Genomic DNA, 21,441 nt, shown 5'->3' with positions numbered 1-21,441 from the left:
GTCCATCTCTGAAAGTTCCTCGTCTGATGCTTGTTACTCCAACTTCTACTGGGATTACTGCCTCTGTGCCATAGGTAAGCCTGAAGGGTGTCTCTCCTGTTGGGGTTCTGGCTGTAGTCCTGTACGCCCACAGGACACTAGGTAGTTCTTCTGGCCAGGCACCTTTTGCTTCGTCCAGCTTGGTTTTGATTATCTTGAGCAGCGTCCTGTTCATTACTTCCGTCTGTCCGTTTGCCTGAGGATGTCCAGGGGATGAGAACTGATTCTTGATCCCGAGGTCCGAGCAGAAGTCTCTGAAGCCTTGGCTGTCGAACTGCCTCCCATTATCAGATATGATCGTCAAGGGAATCCCGAACCTGCAGATTATGTTTTTCCACACGAAGCTCCGGATCCGAGCCTCAGTGATGGTTGCTAGGGCCTCTGCTTCAACCCATTTTGTGAAATAATCAATAGCAACCAGAAGGAATTTTACCTGACCTTTACCTTGGGGCAGAGGACCGACGATATCGATTCCCCATTGTGCGAACGACCATGGGGAGGCTATGGTCGTCATTTTCTCCGCTGGGAGCCGCTGCACGTTCCCATACCGCTGGCATTTGTCGCACCTTCTGACGATATCAGCAGCATCTCCCTGCATGGTTGGCCAAAAATACCCCGCTCTTATCATCTTGTGGACTAGGGATCTGGAGCCGGCATGGTTGCCACAGATTCCTCCATGTACCTCTTCTAGGATGTATTTGCCTCGTCCTCGTCAACGCACTTTAGATAAGGCATAGAGAAGCCTCTCTTGTACAAGACGTCATTCAGGATCGTAAACCTGGCTGCTCTCTTCTTCACCTTTCTGGCTTCGTCAGTATTCTGAGGTAGGTGCCCATCCTGGAGGAAGGATATTATGGGCGTCATCCAGGTGCCTGTGCTCTGGATGGAGAACGCCGCCACCTCTTCAATACTCGGGTGTTTCTGGATCTCTATTGTCATGTCTGTGGTCGCCTTTCCTTCTTCTGACGACGCTAGTTTCGATACTTCGTCGGCCCCAACATTCTGGCTTCTTGGTATCTGGACGAACTCCACTGTGTCGAACTCTTGGGTTAGTTGCCTTGTCAGTTTAAGGTATTTCTGCATCCTCTCTTCCCTTGCCTCGTATTCTCCACTGATCTGTCCGATTATCAGCTTTGAATCACTCTGGATTAGCAAATTTTTGGCCCCAAGAGCTTTCCCAAGCCTCAAGCCCGTCAATATTCCTTCATACTCGGCTTCGTTATTGGTGGCTGGGAACTTCAGGTGAACCCCATACTTTATCACTTCTCCGTCGGGGGTGGTTATGACGACCCCTACTCCCCCTCTCTTTTGGGCTGACGAACCATCTGTCTGTATTGTCTATTTATCGACTTCGTCAGTAGTTCCATCTTCGTCTGGCAGAGTGAATTCGGCGATGAAGTCAGCCAGAGCTTGTGCCTTGATAGCTGCTCTTGGATGGTACTCGATGTCAAATTGGCTGAGTTCGACTGCCCATTGGACCATTCTCCCTGCGGCTTCTGGTTTGTTCATTGATTTCTTAATTGGTTGATCCGTCATCACGAGGATAGGATTTGACTGGAAATACGGCCTGAGCTTGCGCGAGGCTACTATAAGTGCAAACACAATCTTTTCGATCCTTGGGTACCTGAATTCAGCTCCTTGAAAGGCTTGGCTGACGTAGTACACCGGGAGTTGCTTCTTACATTCTTCTCTGATCAAGGCTGCGCTTACTGCCGAGGCTGATACTGCCAAGTATAAGTATAAGTTCTCCCCTCCTTTGGACGGGCTTAGGAGAGGTGAACTGCTCAGGTATTGCTTCAGCTCCTGGAATGCTGCTTCGCATTCGTCGGTTCAAGCAAAAGCCTGCTTGAGGGTTTTGAAGAAGGGCAGGCATTTGTCTGTGGCCCTAGAGACGAACCTGTTCAGGGCTGCTATCCTTCCTGTAAGTTTTTGCACGTCCTTGACGGTCTTGGGTGAAGCCATGTAGATGATAGCTCGTACCTTCTCTGGATTTGCTTCTATTCCTCTCTGGGATACCATGAATCCCAAGAACTTACCCGAGGCTACCCCAAAAACACACTTGCTTGGATTCAACTTCATCTGGTGCTTTCTCAGGGTTGCAAAAGTCTCCTCCAGGTCGTCCAGGTGAGCGAGCTCCTCCTTGCTCTTGACGAGCATATCGTCCACGTATACTTCCATGTTCCTGCCAATCTGTTGGCTGAACATTTTGTTCACCAATCTTTGGTACGTAGCTCCAGCATTTTTCAACCCAAAAGGCATCACCTTATAACAGTAGAGTCCTTGGCTTGTGATGAAGGCAGTCTTCTCCTGATCTTCTTCAGCCATCTTTATCTGGTTGTACCCTGAAAAGGCGTCCATGAATGTCAGCAGCTTGTGTTCGGCGGTGGAGTCCACGAGCTGGTCTATCCTTGGTAGAGGGAAGCTGTCCTTTGGGCATGCTTTGTTCAGGTCGGTGAAGTCTACACACATTCTCCACTTTTCGTTCGCTTTCTTCACCAGGACGACGTTGGCGAGCCATTCTGGATAATATACTTCCCGTATGAATCCAGCCGTCAAGAGTTTGGTTACTTCCTCTGCAACTGCCTGATCTCGTTCTGGAGCGAAGGTTCTTCGTCGTTGCTGAATGGGCTTCCTGCTGGGGTCCACATTCAGCCTATGCTGGATGACTTCTGGAGATATGCCTGGCATGTCCTCGTGACTCCATGCAAAGACATCTAGGTTCCCCTTAAGGAATTTTATGAGCTTCGTCCTCATCTCGGGGCTTAACATCGTCCCTATCCTGGTCGTCTTGTCCGTATTTCCTTCCAGCAACTCTACTGTTTCCAGGGTCTCCATCGCGTCCTCCTCTTTTTCTTCAATCGTCCACGTGTGGTTTTCCTTTTTTACCAGTACGGCTTGATAGCACTCCCTTGCCAGGACTTGGTCACCCTTCACTTCACCCACGCCGTTGTCTGTTGGGAATTTCACCTTCAAACAGTAGGTTGACGTTGCCGCCTTCCACTTGTTTAGGGTGGGCCTCCCAATGATGACATTGTAGGACGAAGGGCAATCTACCACCAGGAAGTCTACTTGTTTGGTCAACTGCAATGGGTAGGTCCCTGCCGTCACCGTCAGAGTCACTATTCCCCTGGGGTAGACCCTGTCTCCACTGAAGCTGACGAGCGGAGAGTTAAAAGGACGGAGCCTTTTTGGATCCAATCTCAGCTGCTGGAAGGCGGGGAGATAGATGATATCCGCTGAGCTCCCGTTGTCAATAAGGATCCTTCTGGTATTGAACCCTTCTATATTCAGTACTATGACCAGGGGATCGTTGTGAGGCTGCTTTACCCCCCTGGCGTCTTCTTCATTAAAGGACATGTCTTGGTACGTTCGTCGGTGCTTGGACGGAGGCATGGTGTGGACGCTGTTCACCTGTCTATGGCATGCTTTTTTGAGTGATCTAAATGACCCTCCTGAGGATGGTCCTCCCGCGATCGTATTTATCTCCCCGATCACTTTGCGTGGAGGCTGGGACAGATGGTCATCATCCCGAGTAAAGGATTCATGTTGGGTCCTGTTGTCGTCTCTGACCTTGCCATATTCTCCTTTCTTTACATATTTCTGTAACTTTCCTTTTCGTATTAATTCCTCTATTTGTTCCTTCAGGTCTCTGCATTCTTCTGTGTTGTGACCGTGGTCTCTATGGAACCGGCAATATTTGTTCTTGTCACGTACGTTGGGGGACGAATGTAATGGCCTGGGCCATTTGAGATAATGCTCGTCCTTGATCTGCGTGAAAATCTTGTCAACAGGCATAACCAAAGGAGTGAATTTTACCTGACGAGGATTTTTGTCGTCTCTCCGTCTATTCCCATCGTTGTTCCGACGTTCTGGTCTGTCTCTCTTTTGCCCTCTGCGGTCATCTTCTCCTTTGGACTTGTCCCCTAGTCTCTCAGCACCTTTTATGGCAGCTAGAGCATCCTCCGCATTCATGTACTTTTGTGCCTTCAAGAGCATCTCAGCCATTGTCTTCGGGGGGTTTTTTGCAAGAGAGGCCACAAGGTCTCTGGATCTCAACCCTGCTTTGAAGGTCGTCAGCTGCACCTTGTCATCAGCTTCGTCCACTTCCAGAGTTTCCCAGGTGAATCGCTTGACATATGACCTCAGAGTCTCCTTCTCTCCCTGTCTTATGGTGAGTAAATAATCTACTGGCCTCCTTGGGCGTTGTCCCCCTATGAAGTGGCGCAAAAAAGCACTACTCAGCTGACTGAAGTTATCTATGGACGAGTTTGGTAACTTAGTAAACCACTCTCTTGCGGCTCCTTTGAGAGTCGTAGGGAAGGAACGACACAATATCTCGTCGGGTGGCTGCTGGAGACCCAAAGTCGTCTTAAAGGTATTAAGATGATCCTGAGGGTTCTTGAGTCCGTCGAATGGCTCTAATTGAGGCAGGCGAAACTTGGACGGCACGGGGCAATCGAGTACTGCTGCAGTGAAGGGCGAATCTGTAGCCTTTACCATTTTGTCTACACTCCGGTCCGTCTTTTCCTTGATAGCGCTCCTTAATTCGTCCATCTCTTTCCTCATTTCCCGAAGAAGATCTGAGTTCTGTTCGTCCGGAGTAGTTGGTCTCCGGGGGATTTCCCTCTGCTGGCTATCCCCCTCTCCCTCTCCCTCCGTGTTACCCTTGGACCGGATTTCTTCTTGTTGAGCTTGTTGAACCTGCTGGAGCCGCAGCTTCATTTCCTGGTTCTGTCTGGTGAGTTCCTCAATGGTGGCTGCAAGGGCTTGAACTTGCTGGGCCAAGGTTGCTGAGTCTGGGTTGGATTCCATCTGGATATGGAGAATTGATGGAAGCTACGTTTTCGAATGTGAATCCGAAAAGATGTCCCCACAGACGGCGCCAAACTGATGATGCACAGGATCGTCAGTAACAGTGAGCGGATGGAATCCTTCGTGGTGCGAGAGAATATGCTCAACGATGATCACCGGTGTGGTGCCTGCCACAACGTCTCCGATGCCAAAGTCAGAAAAATAATCGTCAATCAAGATGTATCTCTGTGTGTGTATATTTCGTACCTTTTTACTGACTGTGTGGGAGCTTTATATTTGCAACCTTGGGGGCTAGCCGTTGGGGTGATAAATGCTTTCTCAAGTAACGCCCCTGGTCCAATAATGAGACTTTTAAGAGGTTCCCAACGGTCTGCTGGGCTGATTTCGCAACCGCTCAAGTCATTGATTGACTGCATTGAGTGACTCTCTGTCTTCGTCAGTGACGATGGTTTTCCTCGTTGTTCCTGATGACTTCGTCAAGGATGCTTCCTCTGTCACTAAATGTTATCTTCGTCTAGGGATGCAGCATCGTCATTCCCATCAATATACTTCCAACAGTGAGTTAAAAGTGAACCAAAACAATTCTAACCGTTAGTACAGTCTTGAGTCAATTAACAAAATATGAATAAACAAGGATAAGTTCTTTTTATGATATTTTCGGATCAAAGAGGCAAAATTACTAATCCCAAAAGAGATAGAAGTCTAGTAATAGTGGAAATCACATACATAGAGTTTCTCTCGAAATGAGAGGAACATAAATTAAATGGTTTGAAGACTTAAGGTCTATTTATAGACACCCTTGTACCCTTTCATGAAGAGTTTCATCCTCTTAAAGGTTTGTAACTCTAAAAACAAATACAACCCCTTGTAACAGTCACATTCAAGTATGACAGTGTGCACCATTGTTAATTTGTTATGGTGTGATCACCTCTATTATGCTAACACCTCCCATGTCATCACACTTAAATAATAGGTGATAACCTATATTTAGTTAGCATAATAAAACATTAGTACTAATTACAGACCACATGCTAACTCCCATCTATGACTCCTATCCCCCACTGGTACAATATTGCATACTCTCACTCCCACTATGCTCAACATCTGATACTAGCTCTAACAATTTACCAGAATTTCCTTTTCCTCCAACTATTATGAACTTGTTCCTCAATTCTTGTACTATCTGTGGGAGCTAGATGTTAAGTTTGTTTACTTTGTGTACCTCATTTTGTTCCAGTGGAGCTACTTTGGTTGGTATATACTTTCAAGAAATATAGCTTATATACTTTCTATCAATTTCAATATATATCATGGAAGAATCGATACTCTCTACTCTTGTATTGCACATTATCTACGTATCATATGAACCTGCACTCTCATTTCGTATTAATTCGCTCATTTATTAAGTGATCATATGATTTTACATGCAATTCCAAACTTGAGATTCACTAGTTTTAATCTTTAATTTAGGTTAACACATAGGACTTTAGGCTTCTAGCTATTCTTTGCATATTTGCAAAGTTCCTAACCGGCCACCATTTTCATATTTCAAGAATTTATTGGATCCATTAATATTAATTGAAGATGTTACATGTTATGCGTACCACATATTAGTCTTTAATTCTAGTAAAGTAGCAAGTGCTTCAACTAACACAATGTGTCCAGACCTTGAATTTTCAATATCTAAAGGATACAAAGTGTTCCATTCCTTAATTCTCAATCCGCATACATTAAAATAAAGAACTCTAAGAGAATCCAACCATTCTTATATTTTATTATTTTATGAACTTTTATAAAAAAGGGGCTTTGGTAATTATCAAATCCATTGAATTTATTTAGATTGTGTTTGGTTGAGGTAAAAAGGAAGATGATGGAAAAGAGAGAGAAAGAGGGGGGTGGGGGGGGGGGGGAGAAGAAGAATGGAGGATAGATGGAGATTGTTTCCCGTTTAGTTTAAAAGGAAAGGGGGAGGAAGGAAAATAGTGAGTTGGTGAAGTTACGGAAGCTTGAAGAAAGCACACACGATAATCTCTTTGATGGGATAAAAACTGTTAATTTCTGGTAGTAAACCTCAAATTCACGTGAAGTTCTTTGAATCTACAAGGTGATAGGGTTCTAAAATCCACTAGAGAAAAATTTGAGAAAAATTTTGAATTTTATTAATAATAATCTGATTTACCTTTGGAGACTACAAAATTATATAATTACTGAAGAAATAAAACCCTAGGATGATTAGGAAATTGCCTAAAACCCTAATCACACTAATCACGAGATTAGGTGGTAAAATATAGAATTTTACCAAAAATGGTAAAATTGAATTAAATGCAAAATCAAAAACTATTGACCTTAAAGGTTGTTCCAAATCAAGCAGAGCCTTATTCTGATTTTTGAGTAAAAAATTAGTAAGGAAACAAAAATTACTAAAAACGGCAAAGTCATTGTTTTCAAGAGCTAAATGAAAGAATTCGCCAAAATTAGGGTGCATCTTGTGGTAAAGTGAGGACTATTGATCAAAATACCATTTTCCTTCAGCCTCCCAAATTTTACACAATTTTGACTCTGTCGCTCTTGATGTTCCAAAAAAGCCATGACGGTCTGTGAGTGTATCCCCCATTGGTAGAAGATTGAATACTCTCACTCCCACTATGCTCAACATCTGATACTAGCTCTAACAATTTACCAGAATTTCCTTTTCCTCCAACTATTATGAACTTGTTCCTCAATTCTTGTACTATCTGTGGGAGCTAGATGTTAAGTTTGTTTACTTTGTGTACCTCATTTTGTTCTAGTGGAGCTACTTTGGTTAATATATACTTTCAAGAAATATAGCTTCTATACTTTCTATCAATTTCAATATATATCATGGAAGAATAGATACCCTCCACTCTTGTATTGCACATTATCTAGGTATCATATGAACCTGCACTCTCATTTCGTATTAATTCACTTATTTATTACGTGCGTGATCATATGATTTTACATGCAATTCCTAACTTGAGATTCACTAGTTTGAATCTTTAGGATAACACATAGGACTTCTAGGATTTTCTTGCATTTATAGTAGTGACATATATATATGGCATAAAATTTATGGGATTTAATTATGTGAGAGTCAATCCACATCTGTCTCGAAATTAGACTTTGCCATGTCCACAGCATACAGTAAAAAAGGCTTAGATTTAGCTCTAGCATGGGAGAATTGCACCAAAAATCCCACTTTTTTTTAAAAAAGAATCTTTGTAATTCTATCAACCATAGACAGCGTTAAACTCTTGGGTCTTGTCACTCCTTTATAAAGTTTGATAAAAAGGCACCTGGTAATGGTTTAGACTTTTGACACTATATTCTTTTATGACTTGGTCAAGGAAAATAAATTCCATTATTTAATAACATTACAGCTTAAAAGTTAAAGAAAAATACCAACGGATGCTCTTAGAATAATAGTTAATAATTTATTTAAAAAAAAAATTTATGGGAAAAGGGAAAAAAACAATTAATGTTTTGACAGCTTTTTTCATTTCCCATAAAAGTAGTGTCAAAACTTTCTTAAAATAGATTGTTAACTATTGCCCTTAAGACACCCATTAGCATGACCCAAATTAATACCAACAAATCTACTTATATGCCAACTTAAATAAATTTATATATATATATATATATATATATTTTTAGAATACTAAGTATTTTTAATACACACACATGGAGAGAGGGGGAGAAGGTTTTTTATTTTTATTTTTTTTAATAAAGAAATTTACAGTTGTGTATATTCAAAAATGCCTAACTCTTATTAGACCCAAATTCCTAATGGTCCTTGTGACGGTCCCTTTAATAAACACATATTCCAGTTTACATGAGTGAAGTGCTACAAGATAGGCCCATGAACTTCCATCTTAAACCATGGATTCAAAAAATGGGTTGGTTCAAAATGAACCCTTATATATATATATGGCCCAACAACTTAAAGCATGACTCATTGGAAAAAAAAAAGTTAGGCTGTGTTGATGTATCAAAGCCCAAAACAATACAAATGATTGAAATTTAGAAAACATTTGGGTTTTCAATAAAAAAAAGGAAGGCCTAAATCCATTAAGAGTCCATAGGAAGGGACCTAAGCTCATGAATGGGCAAGCTTTGGACCTCACGAAACAAAGGAAAGAAGAGGTCTAGCCTAGCCCTTAAAGGTAAGAAAATCGTTGAGGAGCCCAGGGAGAAAACTGAACCAGGATACCTGGGGATTCCAAGAGGCCTAGGATTCTCAGGATGTGCAACAAGGCCAGGTTAGGATTGAGACAGTTCAAGGGGGCATGCCCAGAAACACAAAGAACGAGGGTAGATATGTCCCATCAGCCACCCAATGATGCAGAAAAGGATCAGAAGACTTGGGAACCAACAACTCATAAATAGGGTTCTGATACCTCGGAGAACCTAGAAAGATGGACCATGAAGGAAGGAGGTTGAGGATCTTTCAGCCTGATAAAAAGGAATCAACCCATTTAGGAAAAATTACAAAAGGAAAAGTAGCCAAAATGTGGATTTGAAAAGGTGGAGTCTTCTCAGGATGTGCAACAAGGCCAGGTTAGGATTGAGACAGTTCAAGGGGGCATGCCCAGAAACACAAAGAACGAGGGTAGATATGTCCTATCAGCCACCCAATGATGCAGAAAAGGATCAGAAGACTTGGGAACCAACAACTCATAAATAGGGGTCTGATACCTCGGAGAACCTAGAAAGACGGACCATGAAGGAAGGAGGTTGATGATCTTTCAGCCTGATAGAAAGGAATCAACCCATTTAGGAAAAATTACAAAAGGAAAAGTAGCCAAAATGTGGATTTGAAAAGGTGGAGTCTAGAAGCCTTGGAAAAATAAATAACAAAGGTTACCCTCTAAGACCCCCCAGAACGGGAAAGTTAGTTAGGAGTTTTTGAAGAAGGAACCTCAAAAGAAGGAAATAGTGAAGAATGAGGAAGGGACTAGCCACTAATGTTGCTAACACAACATTGGTTCTAGTACCTAGGGCAGCAAATGGAGGGAATCAATTGTACCCCAGAAACCCTAGGATGACACTATAAAAGAAGGGGCAGCCAATAGTGAAGGGTATTCAGCAACAGTGAATCAAAGGAAAAGATTCTGGAGAAAAGTCTGTTAGAATTCAAAAAGAGAAAAGAGAGGGAAAACAATGTCCGAGATCCTGAAAATAGCCACTAGAGAATACACTTGGATTCAAAGGGATTTAAACTTCGCAAGTCTTAGAGGCCTGATGAGTCATCTAAGTCTGTAATTTTTGAACTTATTTGAATCTTGTAACATATCCTAGTGAGCGCAATGTATTAAAAACTTAAGAAAATAATGAAACATTCCATATTATCCTAAGGATCTTTAACATTTATTCAATTTTTTCTCTTATATCACTTCTTTACTGTTTCCTTGCTGTACAATACGTATATGTTTTCTATGCGTTAGTATGTATGTGTTGTAGGATTCGCGCTTTGTGCACAACTTCGTTCAAAATCAGCACAACTTAGCTGTGGTGAATCAAGCCCAATCCCTTTAACATAAAGCATTGGGCCCAGGATCCTTACTTTCTACTTGGGCCTGTGTGCTGTTTTACCAAAAAAAAAGGAACCCACACAGGCTGTTTAACAATTTTTTATTTATTCTTAAAAAAAATTTATTTTAATTTTATAATTTGATAATTAATGAGATGAGATTTGGACTTTTTTTTTTCCTTAAAAAAATGTTAATTACAACAGCAAATGAGAGATTTGAATCCTAAATGTCCTCAATGACTCCTGATATAGTACTCGCATCTCTTGAAAACATCAAGAAATATTAGTATAATTATTGCCCATTTAAACTTTTTTTTTTAGAAACATTAAAACTAATTTGAATCCAACTATAAAAGCTTAGTGTTGATCACACCATTATTACTATGACTTTGTTACATAACAACACCTCCCCAAAAAAAAAAACCTCTATAACGTCGAAAAAGTATTTTGTATCAAATGATATCACATCATCTATATCAAAATTGAATAAATGAGAGACATATGTGCAAAATAACTACCCACTAACACATGTCTTTCAATTGTTAGTGGGTTAGTTATTTTTTGCCAACATCTCTCACAGTTATTGGACTTTGATATCACTGATATAGTATCATTTAATATCAAATACCTTCTCCTATAACCTCATATAATTAAAAAAAAAAAAAAAATTAAAACCAAAACCTACGTGCAAATAATTTAAAACCAAATTAAACTAGCATATATATCTTGCTCAACTTGCAAGGTTGAAATTTCTTATCAGTAGAATTGTGGGAATTAATAAAAATAAGCAGCTTTTGCTAGCAATTGCTCATGAGATAATCCATATAGCGGTGTCCTAGTCAGAGTCAGATTATTGTATTAGGCAAAGCTAGGGTGGTTGATTATTAGAAGATGGAAAAGTTGAGGTACGCTCAAGGAAATTACTTTTTCTGAGTTGTTCAGGATCAACAATAGTACATATCACTGGTCTGAGAAGACAATTATTATCATTCTTCTTTGTCTTTAGGTGTGACAAAAGAGCACAACTCACCTCTTCTTCGAGTTCTTGAGTCTTCTTTCTCGTACATCAATGTAATTACTAGATGATTGAAAGATAGGTATTAGGAAGTTAAACTAAGTAACAAATGTATTGATTATTTGATTTCCTCCTCAAGCATTAACTTGAAAGTTTATAGCCAAGTGGCCAACATGTTAAACTGTTATGCATGGCCTCATCATTTAGGTTGAGACTTGAGAGGAATCGCATTAATGGCCTTCTCATCCAACTTTTTCCTGTAATTGTAACAAATCTCTCTAGTTTTCTTGTCTTTCCAAGCAATGCCTTACAGACTCGTTGAATTAGGAGATAAAAAAAGAAAAAGAAGAGCAAAACTATCTCTCACAAATACTTGGCAGCTTGTACTAGCTATTGTACTGGTATTAACTCTAGTGTGTCATTAGATGAGACGGCATTCTAGCAAAAGAGTCAATTATGGCCAAAATACCAGGTATATAAGCAGTTTTGATTTTATATTGCGGCTTGCCCTCTCTTACACAAACTAACAAACATGTCAAATATAGATAAAATTTTTTTTTTCCAAACTTGTTCAAAGGAATTTTGTCCAATTCGTGACAATTCTTAAGATCCTCCACATATATCAATTAAACAAGTTACATGATTTATTGAAAAAGTCATGTGACAACTAAAATTACATATAAATTGTGTTTTCAACCATCACGTATTAGGTTCAAAGAATTTTCCTAGAATCCAATTTGAATGTAAACTTTTTCTACTAAATATATGTTGTCCCAACAAATTTTAAGGGTTCAAACTTCAAATATACATCTACACAAGCGGCTAAATGGTGAAAACGGTTTTCACAATGTTAATGTTATTGCCACATAGCGGCATACGGAAACGTCTGATATCAACCAAACCAACCTCAACAAAGAAGTAATATGTGCACCTTTATTCTAAAATACAAGCCAGACGTCACAACAATACGTAATAAACTAGTAATAGTTTGGGAAAAAAATCTCTTTTTTCACTCATTTTACATCTACTATTTCATATCAATATTCACAATTGATACAAAGATGTCCACATTTTAACATATGAAAGTGGATGTGAAAATATAAATGTGAAAAAGGAGAGTAAGGCAATTGAGGCTTATGAGTTTAATGTCATTTTGTTGACTATATATATATATATATATATATGATCTAGTGCAAATCGTCAGTCTTTGTAAGTGCGTCTAGATGGAGCTGAGTTCTTGTCCGTATCTTTGCAAATATGGTAAGATGGCTCCCTCAAGGTGGTCATCGGTGTGGTGCCTGCCATAACGTTTCCGATGCCAAAGTCAGTATAAGGAAGCCTTTAGAGAATAACACAAAATATCAGAGTAACTATTAGTGCTTTTAGGTGTGCTTTTGTACCTTGTGTTGGTATTGTGAGGGGTTTATATATGTTTCCACACCTCCTAGCCGTTGTGGCTGTTATTGTGGTTTTAATGCTTATTTTGGTAACGCTATTTGCTCAGTAATATAGGTTTTGATGGGCCTCCAACGGTCTGTACAGCTGGTCTTGTAACCGTTTGAGGCATTATTGGCTGTATTGAATGGCTTCCCTACCTTCGTCAGTGACGTGGATTTATTGATGAAGATATTTGATTAGCTCGTCTAAGAAAAAGGGCTCGTCGATCCCATCAGCTGCCCCTCAGGCTTTGTGGTCGTCCCTGTGGTGATGGCCACCAAGAGGTGAAAGGGTTTTTTTTTTTTTTCTTTTTTTTTTGGGATTTCCCTCCGCATTCATTGTGTAGTGGCAGTGTTGGGTGTGTTGTGGCCATGTGACGTGGCCTGAGGGGTGAGTTTAATGCTCCACTCCGTGTGACTCTCGGTTTTCCCGTTGTTTTCAGTTTTCTGTGCCTAGCTTTTTAAACTTCCTTTCTCCTCTTTCTTCCTCACTTTTCACTTTCCTTTTTGCTACCATTGCTGTTTTGTGCTTCCGAGCTGCCATTGTTGCTATGAATATCTGCGTTTTGCTCTCTCTCTCTTTTGCGCTTTTAAGGTATGGCCTCTTCCTCCCGCTACTTTTCTTTTTCTTTAAGTAGATAACTTTGTAGAAATTTCTGATTTTTCTTTTTCTTTTCTATGTTTTTGGTCTTTCTAGGACTTTGTCCATTTTTTTTTTTTTTTTTTTTGAGTCCTATGCTTAGTAGCTCTGAGGTTAGGGCCCTTTGTCCCTTTGTCTCTGCACGTTTAGGGGGATCTTTAGGTGTTTTCCCGTACCTTGAGAATTTTGTATTTGAGGGTAGTAGTTTAAGCATTGCATTAGGTGATTTGCTACCCTTGCTCCGTCAATCAATTGATTGGTTTGAGGATTTAGTAAGGGAGCAGGGAGTAATGTCAAAGGTGAGGTCAAGTGAGTTAGAGATCGGGTTATCGTCCAGTGACAAACCCGTGGAGGGGGATACCGCCGTCTCCGTCCCTCGAGAGATTAGGGCTTTCCATGCCCTTGAGGAGGTGGGCGGTTTGGATGGCGAGACACTTTCTAGGTTTAAGGATAGATTCCAGTTCCCAGATAGGGTTAGGGTTCATCTACCCCGTGAAGAGGAACGGGCTTGTCACTTCTTCCCTGGGGAGGTATGCTTCTACGAGGCTGCCTTCCTGTGTGGCTTAGATTCCCTGTCCACTCATTTCTTATGGAGCTTTTAGGCCATTTTGGTATTGCTCCCAGGTAACTTATGCCTAATTCGTGGAGGATAGTGGTCAGCTGTATGGGGATATAGTTGGCTGCTATGGACGGAGACATGATTAAAATGGACGAGCTCGTCTACTTGTACCATTTAAAGGAACCTAAGGAGAATGAGTATTATGAGCTGGTGCCTTGGGAGAGGGGGATTAGGATCGTCCGGGACCTGCCTTCGTCCTTCAGATACTGGAAGCCCCAGTTCTTTTTTGTGTCCAGGGATGACTGGGAGACTCCCTCTAATGAGGTTTGGGGTGATCTCCCAAGGTTGCTTAGTCGGTGGAGAACCCCAAACTTAGGTGCATCATTATTTTTCTTAGTTCCTTAATTTTCATCATGTTTATTTTATCGTCACTAACTCCTTTGCCCATTGTCTTGTGCAGTTAAGAGACGGCCCAAGCTTAAAAGCAGGTACAAGGGATGCGTTAAGAAGGCCATTGAGTACACGAGGACGATCGAGGATTTCGACGATTTGGTGGATCCGCGAACTCTTGCCTTTTATTGCCTTGGTCCAGAACCGTTTGCCTTCGTCTTGTGAAATATTGAGATTGAGGAAAAAAAGAGTAAGTGTTAGGCTCGTCCATGTTGATTCTCTTGCCCCCTTTTTTCTTTTCTTCAAGTGTTTTCCTCTTGTAGGAATGACGACAAAATTTAACCAAGGAATGTATGCCTGGATGAGGGCTAAGAAGAACGAGCCCCTATCTAATCTTGGGTCCAGGACTGTATGAGTGATGGAGAAGGGGACCCTCGTCACTACAGCGACTCCGTCTACTCCTGGCACTGAGACGGTAAGGACTGCTTCCCTGGCCACTTTGGTTGAGGAGATTACTCCTCAATAGAATAAAAGGCAGCGAACCGGGGATAAGAAGAAAGAGAAGGCTGACTCCAGATCTTCTAGCGTTTGGGACGATGCTAGGGTTGCGCTAGCTCGGGCGCAAGATACCTTTACTGCCGAGGAGATGAAAGTGTGCTCAAGGGTATCTTCCAACGAGGTTGTGGGTCATCATCTCCACAAGCTCGTCCAAGTACTTGTGCAAACTCATCTCTTTCCCCTTTGTTTCTTTTTTTTTTTTTTTTTTTGGTTATGAGGTTTGGTTCCTTCTTTTAGGTGCTGGGAGAGAGCCTTCACATTACCTCTGAGTATCTTGCTCAAGAGGCTAAGGTCGTGTCGCGGTGTCCAAGGTGGAGGCCTTAGAGGCGGAGAACTTAAAGCCGAAGAAGGACTTGATCACCGTCGTGGGTGAGGCCAACACCATGAAGGATAAACTCAAGGTCATGGGGGACGACCTCAGAGCTGAACGCCAATTGACGGTGGAGAAAGACGAACAGCTCCAAGCGGCCAAGGAGAAGATCAAGACCATTGCTGCTAAGGCTATTGAGGCCTTTTAGCAGACTTAAGAGCACAATACTATGCTCTTCAGTTGGTACTTCAAAGGATTCGAGCTCCTGAGGTGCTATCTCGTCAAGCACCCAATTGGAGTGGATATGGAGAACCTTGATCTTGAGGAGGTTGACAAAGAGATAGCTGCTGACGAGGCTTCCCAGTCCGCGGCTCCTGAAGGTGATGCCCCCGAGAATGCTCCCTCGAATGCTGCTGATGACGATGTGGCTGTTGATACATGAACTTGTTACTTTTTTTTTTAATTTTTATTATTATTATTTTTTTATGTTTTGTTTTGGGTGCCCGTTGTGCTTTGGGCATTTTTAATTCTAATTTGAGAACAATATTTTCACTCTATTTTAAGAACAATGTTTTTGGCCCAGTGTGCATGGGCTTTTTAACTCCAATCTCGAAACAATGATGGGTCCCTGTGGTTTTTGGGCTTTTAATTGCATTTATAATCATATACTTACTTGTTTCTCCTTTTGCATTATCTCTGTTTGCTTCGTTCCTTTAATCATTTCTTCCGCGTCAGTGCTTTGTACTTAGTTAAAATTTCTGTGATGGCTTGCACCTCTGTTGAAGGGTAGTGACTTGTCAGTGACTTACTCCCATCTAGGAGGAGTCTCGTTTGCTTAACCAATTTTTGACTTATCAGTAACTTACATCCATCTAGGCGGAATTTTGTTACTTAGTCGATTTTTGGCTTATACCCATTTGAGGGATCCATCAGTAACTTACATCCGTTTAGGCAGAATCTTGTTACTTAGCCAATTTTTTGGCTTACACCCATTTAAGGGATTCATCGATAACTTACATTCGTCTAGGCGGAATCTTGTTATTTAGCCAATTTTTTGGCTTGCACCCATTTAAGGGATTCGTCAGTAACTTACATCCGTCTAAGCGGAATCTTATTACTTAGTCAATTTTTTGGCTTTTAAGTTGCTGGGTTTGCTAATATTGAGTTGTTGGCTGAATAGTTCTTTTATTGCTTTAAAAAATGAATACAATTGTTTGTTATATCTATTGGTGGTACATCTTCAAGTGCTCAATATTCCATGGTCGTGGAAGTCTCCTCCCATCCAAGTTCTCTAGGTGATAACTGCCTTGTCTGGAATAATGGACGACCCGGTAGGGTCCTTCCCAGGTTGGGCCGAGTTTCCCTTGGGCAGGGTCTTTGGTTGCCGAGGTGATTTTGCGCAGGACAAGGTCCCCTATGTCAAGTCGTTTGAGCTTTACTCTCTTACTGTAATAATCGGCCATCTTCTACTGGTATTTCGTCATCTTGTTAGAGGCCCCGTCTCTGACTTTGTCCAGGCAATCCAGGTTGACTCTTAATTGATCGTTGTTGCTGTCCTCGCAGAACATCTCTCGTCTGATATTGCTCATTCCCACTTCGACCGGAATTACTGCCTCAGTGCCGTAAGTGAGTCTGAAGGGGGTTTCTCCTGTTGGGGTTCTTGCTGTAGTCCTGTAAGCCCACAAGACATTGGGCAATTCTTCTGGCTAGGCCCCCTTAGCGTCGTCCAACCTGACTTTGATAATCTTGAGTAGTGTTCGATTAGTCACCTTCGTCTGTCCGTTTGCCTGTGGATGTCCCGGGGATGAGAACTGGTTCTTGATCCCAAGACTTGAACAAAAATCTCTGAAGCCTTGACTGTCGAACTGCTGCCCATTATCTGATATGATCATCCATGGAATTCTGAACCTGCAAATTATGTTCTTCCATACAAAGTTCTGGATTCTTGCTTCGGTGATAGTTGTTAATGCATCCGCTTCAACCCATTTTGTGAAGTAATTAATAGCGACTAGTAGAAACTTTACCTATCTTTTACCTTGGGGTAATGGGCCAACGATGTCGATTCCCCATTATGGAAATGGCCAAGGGGAGGCTATCATCGTCAATCTCTCGCCTGGAAGGTGTTGGACATTCCCAAACCTCTGGCACTTGTCGCATTTTTTGACGAGCTCCCTTGCGTCTACTTGCATAGTAGGCTAGAAGTAACCTGTTTTGACAATTTTACTTACCAAGGATCTGGGGCCTGTATGGTCTCCACAAACCCCTTCATGAATCTCTTCCAGAATATACTTGGGTTCCTCTTCATCTACGCACTTCAGGTAGGGCATGGAAAAGCCTCTCTTGTACAGGGTGTCATTCAAGATCGTGAATCTGGCTACTCTCTTCCTAACCTTCCTAGCCTCCTCGACGTCTTATGGGAGGTAACCATCTTGGAGGAATGATATGATCGAGGTCATCCAACTACCTGTGCTCTGGATTGCAAATGTAGAGATTTCTTCATTGCTAGGGCGTTTCTAGACTTCCATCTTTGAGCCCATGCTAGTTGATCCTTCTTCTAACGATGCTAGCTTTGCAATTTCGTCTGCTATCATGTTCTGGCTCTTGGGTATCTGCACGAATTCCATCCTATCAAACTCCTATGTCAAATGCTTCGTCAGCCTGAGGTATTTTTGCATTCTTTCTTCATTTGCTTCATACTTCTCCTTTATCTGCCTTATTACCAGCTTAGAATCACTCTGGAGGAGCAAGTTTTTAGCTCCTAGTACTTTTTCGACCCTTAGTCCCATTAATATTCCTTTGTACTCGGCTTCATTACTGGTGGCCGGGAATTTTAGCTGAACTCCATATTTAAGTATTTCTCTGTATGGGGTGGTGATGATGACCCCTACTCCTCCCCTCCTTTGGGCTGACGAACTATCGGTCTGTATCGTCAACCATTCTGTCTCGTCGGTGGGGCTGTCCTCGTCTAGAAGAGTGAACTCGGCGATGAAGTCCGCCAAAGCCTACACCTTAATGGCTGTCTTGGGGTGGTACTTGATGTCGAACTGGCTAAGCTCGATTGCCCATTGGACCATTCTCCCTACTGCCTCGGGCTTGTTCATGGACTTCTTGATGGGTTGGTCCGTCATTATCAAGATTGGGTTCACCTGAAAATAAGGTCGCAGCTTGCGCGAAGCTACTATCAATGCGAACACAATCTTCTCAATCCTTGGGTACTTGACTTCTGCCCCTTGGAAAGCTTGACTGACATAGTAAACTATGAACTGTTTCCTGTCTTCTTCTCGAATTAAGGCTGTGTTCACGATTGTGGCTGATACTGCCAGATACAGATACAGATTTTCCCCTTCCTTGGACGGACTTAGGAGGGGGGGATTGCTCAGGTAACGCTTGAGTTCTTGAAATGCTGCTTCACATTCGTCTGTCTAAGTAAAGGCTTGCTTCAATGTTTTGAAGAAGGGTAAGCATTTGTCCATCGTTTTAGAGACGAACCTGTTGAGTGCCGCTATCCTTCCTGTGAGTTTCTGGACTTCTTTGATGGTCTTTGGTGACGTCATGTCGAGTATGGCTCGCACCTTCTCCGGGTTTGCCTCTATCCCCTTTTGGGACACTATGAATCCCAAGAACTTCCTCGAGGCTACTCCAAAGGCACACTTACTAGGGTTTAATTTCATTTGGTACTGTTTGAGTGTGGTAAATGTTTCCTTGAGGTCGTCTAGATGAGCAAGCTCTTCTTTACTCTTGACGAGCATGTTATCCACATATTTCTCCCGATCTCCTTGCTGAACGTTTTATTCACTAACCTTTGGTAGGTTGTTCCTGCATTTTTCAGTTCGTAGGGCATTACCTTATAGCAATAGAGTCCTTGGCTTGTGATGAAAGTAGTTTTCTCCTGGTCTTCTTCTGCCATTTTTATTTAATTATAGCCCAAGAATGCATCCATGAGCGTTAGTAGCTTATGCCCTGCTGTAGAATCCACTAGCTGGTCTATCCTTGGCAGAGGGAAACTGTCTTTTAGGCAAGCTTTGCTCAGGTCCATGAAGTTCATGCACATTCTCCATTTCACATTCGCTTTCTTCACTAGGACAACATTGGCGAGCCAATCTGGGTAGTAAACTTCTCGAATAAAGCCTACTAACAACAACTTGTTAACTTCGTCTGTGATTGCTTGATTCTGTTCTGGAGTGAAGACCCTTCGTCTCTGCTGGATGGGCTTCTTCTCGGGGTCCACGTTTAGCCTGTGTTGGATGACCTTCGTGGATATACCCGGCATGTCCTTATGACTCCATGCGAAGACGTCCAGGTTCTCTTTAAGGAATTGGACGAGTCTTGTCCTCATCTCGGGACTCAATGTCGTCCCTATTCTGATCATCATTGCTATTTCCCCTTCAACCGGCTCCACTGTCTCCAAGGCTTCCACTTTATCTTCTTCCTTCTCCTTGATCATCTATGTATGGTTTTCTTTGGTAGCTAGCACTGCTTGGTAGCATTCCCTGGCCAGTACTTATCTCTTTTTACCTCGCTCACACTGTTCTCTGTTGAAAACTTTACCTTCAAGCAATAGGTGGACGTGGCTGCTTTCCAATGGTTGAGCGTAGGTCTCTTAATGATCACATTGTAAGATGAAGGACAGTCTACCACCAAGAAGTCCAATTGACGAGTCAGCTGCCTCGAGTGAGTCCCCATTGTAACCGTCAGTGTTACTATGCCCTTAGGATACACCCTGTCGCCACTGAAGCTAATGAGGTGGGAGTCGAATGGGCGCAGCCTTCCTGGACCTAGCTTCAGTTGCTGAAAAATGGAGAGGTAGATGATGTCTGCAGAGCTACCATTGTCCACGAGGATTCTCCTGGTATTGAATCCTTCTATTGTGAGCATTATGACCAGGGGGTCGTCATGAGGTTGCTTCACTCCTCTAGCGTCCTCTTCCGAGAAAAACATGTCACGGTCTATTCGTCTTTTCTTAAATGGGGGTATTCTGTGGACACTATTCACCTGCCTTTGACATGTTTTCTTGAGAGATCTGAATGACCCACTCGTGGCTGGGCCACCTATGATCGTCTTTATTTCCCCAATCACACTTGGCGGACGCTGGGACATGTGATCCTCGTCCCTGGGTGAAGATTCGCACTGGTTTTGGTTGTCGCCTCTGAACCTACTAGATTCCCCATTTTTCACATACTTCTGTAGTTTCCCTTACCGTATAAGCTCATCTATCTACTCATTTAGGTCCCTACAATCCTCTGTGTAGTGGCCGTGATTCTTATGGAACCGGCAGTACTTCTTTTTGTCACACACGTTGGGCGACGAATGTAATGGCCTTGGCCAATTAAGGTAGTGCTCATCCTTAATTTGCGCCAAATTTTGTCAACAGGCATAACTAAAAGAGTGAATTTTACCGTTTAATGAGTTTTTTTGTCTTTCCTTTTACTCCTGTCACTAGTCTGACGACCTGGGCACTCCCTTTTTCGTCCTCTATGATCGTCTTCCTTCCTTCCTTTGTCTCCTGGCTTTTCCTCGCCCTTTATGGCAGCTAAAGCATCTTCAGCATTCATGTACTTCTGCGCCTTCAGGAGCATCTCTGCCATCGTCTTAGGAGGATTCTTTGCGAGTGAAACCATGAACTCTCTGGACTTTAATCCCGCTTTAAAGGTTGTCAACTGCACCTTGTTGTTAGCTTCGTCTACCTCTAGAGTCTTTTGAGTAAAGCGTTTCATGTACAACCTTAGGATTTCTTTCTCCCCTTGTCTAATGGTGAGTAAGTGGTTTGCTAGCCTCTTCGGGCGTTGTCCCTCGACGAAGTGGCGCAAAAAGGTGTTGCTCAATTGCTCGAAGTTGTTGATGGACGATGTTGGTAACTTTGTGAACCACTCCCTTGCAGCTCCTTTGAGAGTAGTGGGGAAGGAACGACACAGTATTTTGTTAGGAGGTTGTTGAAGGCCTAGTGTCTTCTTGAAGGTATTGAGGTGGTCTAGGGGGTCCTTAAGTCCGTCAAATGGCTCAAGTTGAGGCAATTGAAATTTCAACGGCATATGGCATTCCAAGACTGCCGTGGTGAAAGGTAAATTCGTTGTCCTGACCATTCTATCCAGGTTTTGGTATGTTTTCCCCCTAATGGCGTTCCTCAACTCATCCAT

General features: G+C 42.3%; 1 protein-coding gene across 1 annotated transcript; it reads right to left on the bottom strand.

Annotated features, from left to right (window-relative positions):
• Positions 1–20,706: 20,706 nt before the first annotated feature.
• LOC115970647 lies at positions 20,707–21,441 on the bottom strand. Its single transcript, XM_031090242.1, has one exon. It carries the CDS (start codon positions 21,439–21,441, stop codon positions 20,707–20,709), a length of 735 nt encoding a protein of 244 aa, XP_030946102.1.

This window comes from Quercus lobata, chromosome 12 (assembly GCF_001633185.2).
Source record: "Quercus lobata isolate SW786 chromosome 12, ValleyOak3.0 Primary Assembly, whole genome shotgun sequence".
Taxonomy (NCBI): Eukaryota; Viridiplantae; Streptophyta; class Magnoliopsida; order Fagales; family Fagaceae; genus Quercus; species Quercus lobata.
The sequence above is the reverse complement of the archived record's forward strand: the minus strand, read 5'-3'. Positions and strand labels throughout refer to the sequence as shown.

What these genes read in the sequence shown, in the direction of transcription:
- LOC115970647 (XM_031090242.1), bottom strand. Translation starts at nt 21,441, where the DNA reads ATGGATGAGTTGAGGAACGCCATTAGGGGGAAAACATACCAAAACCTG.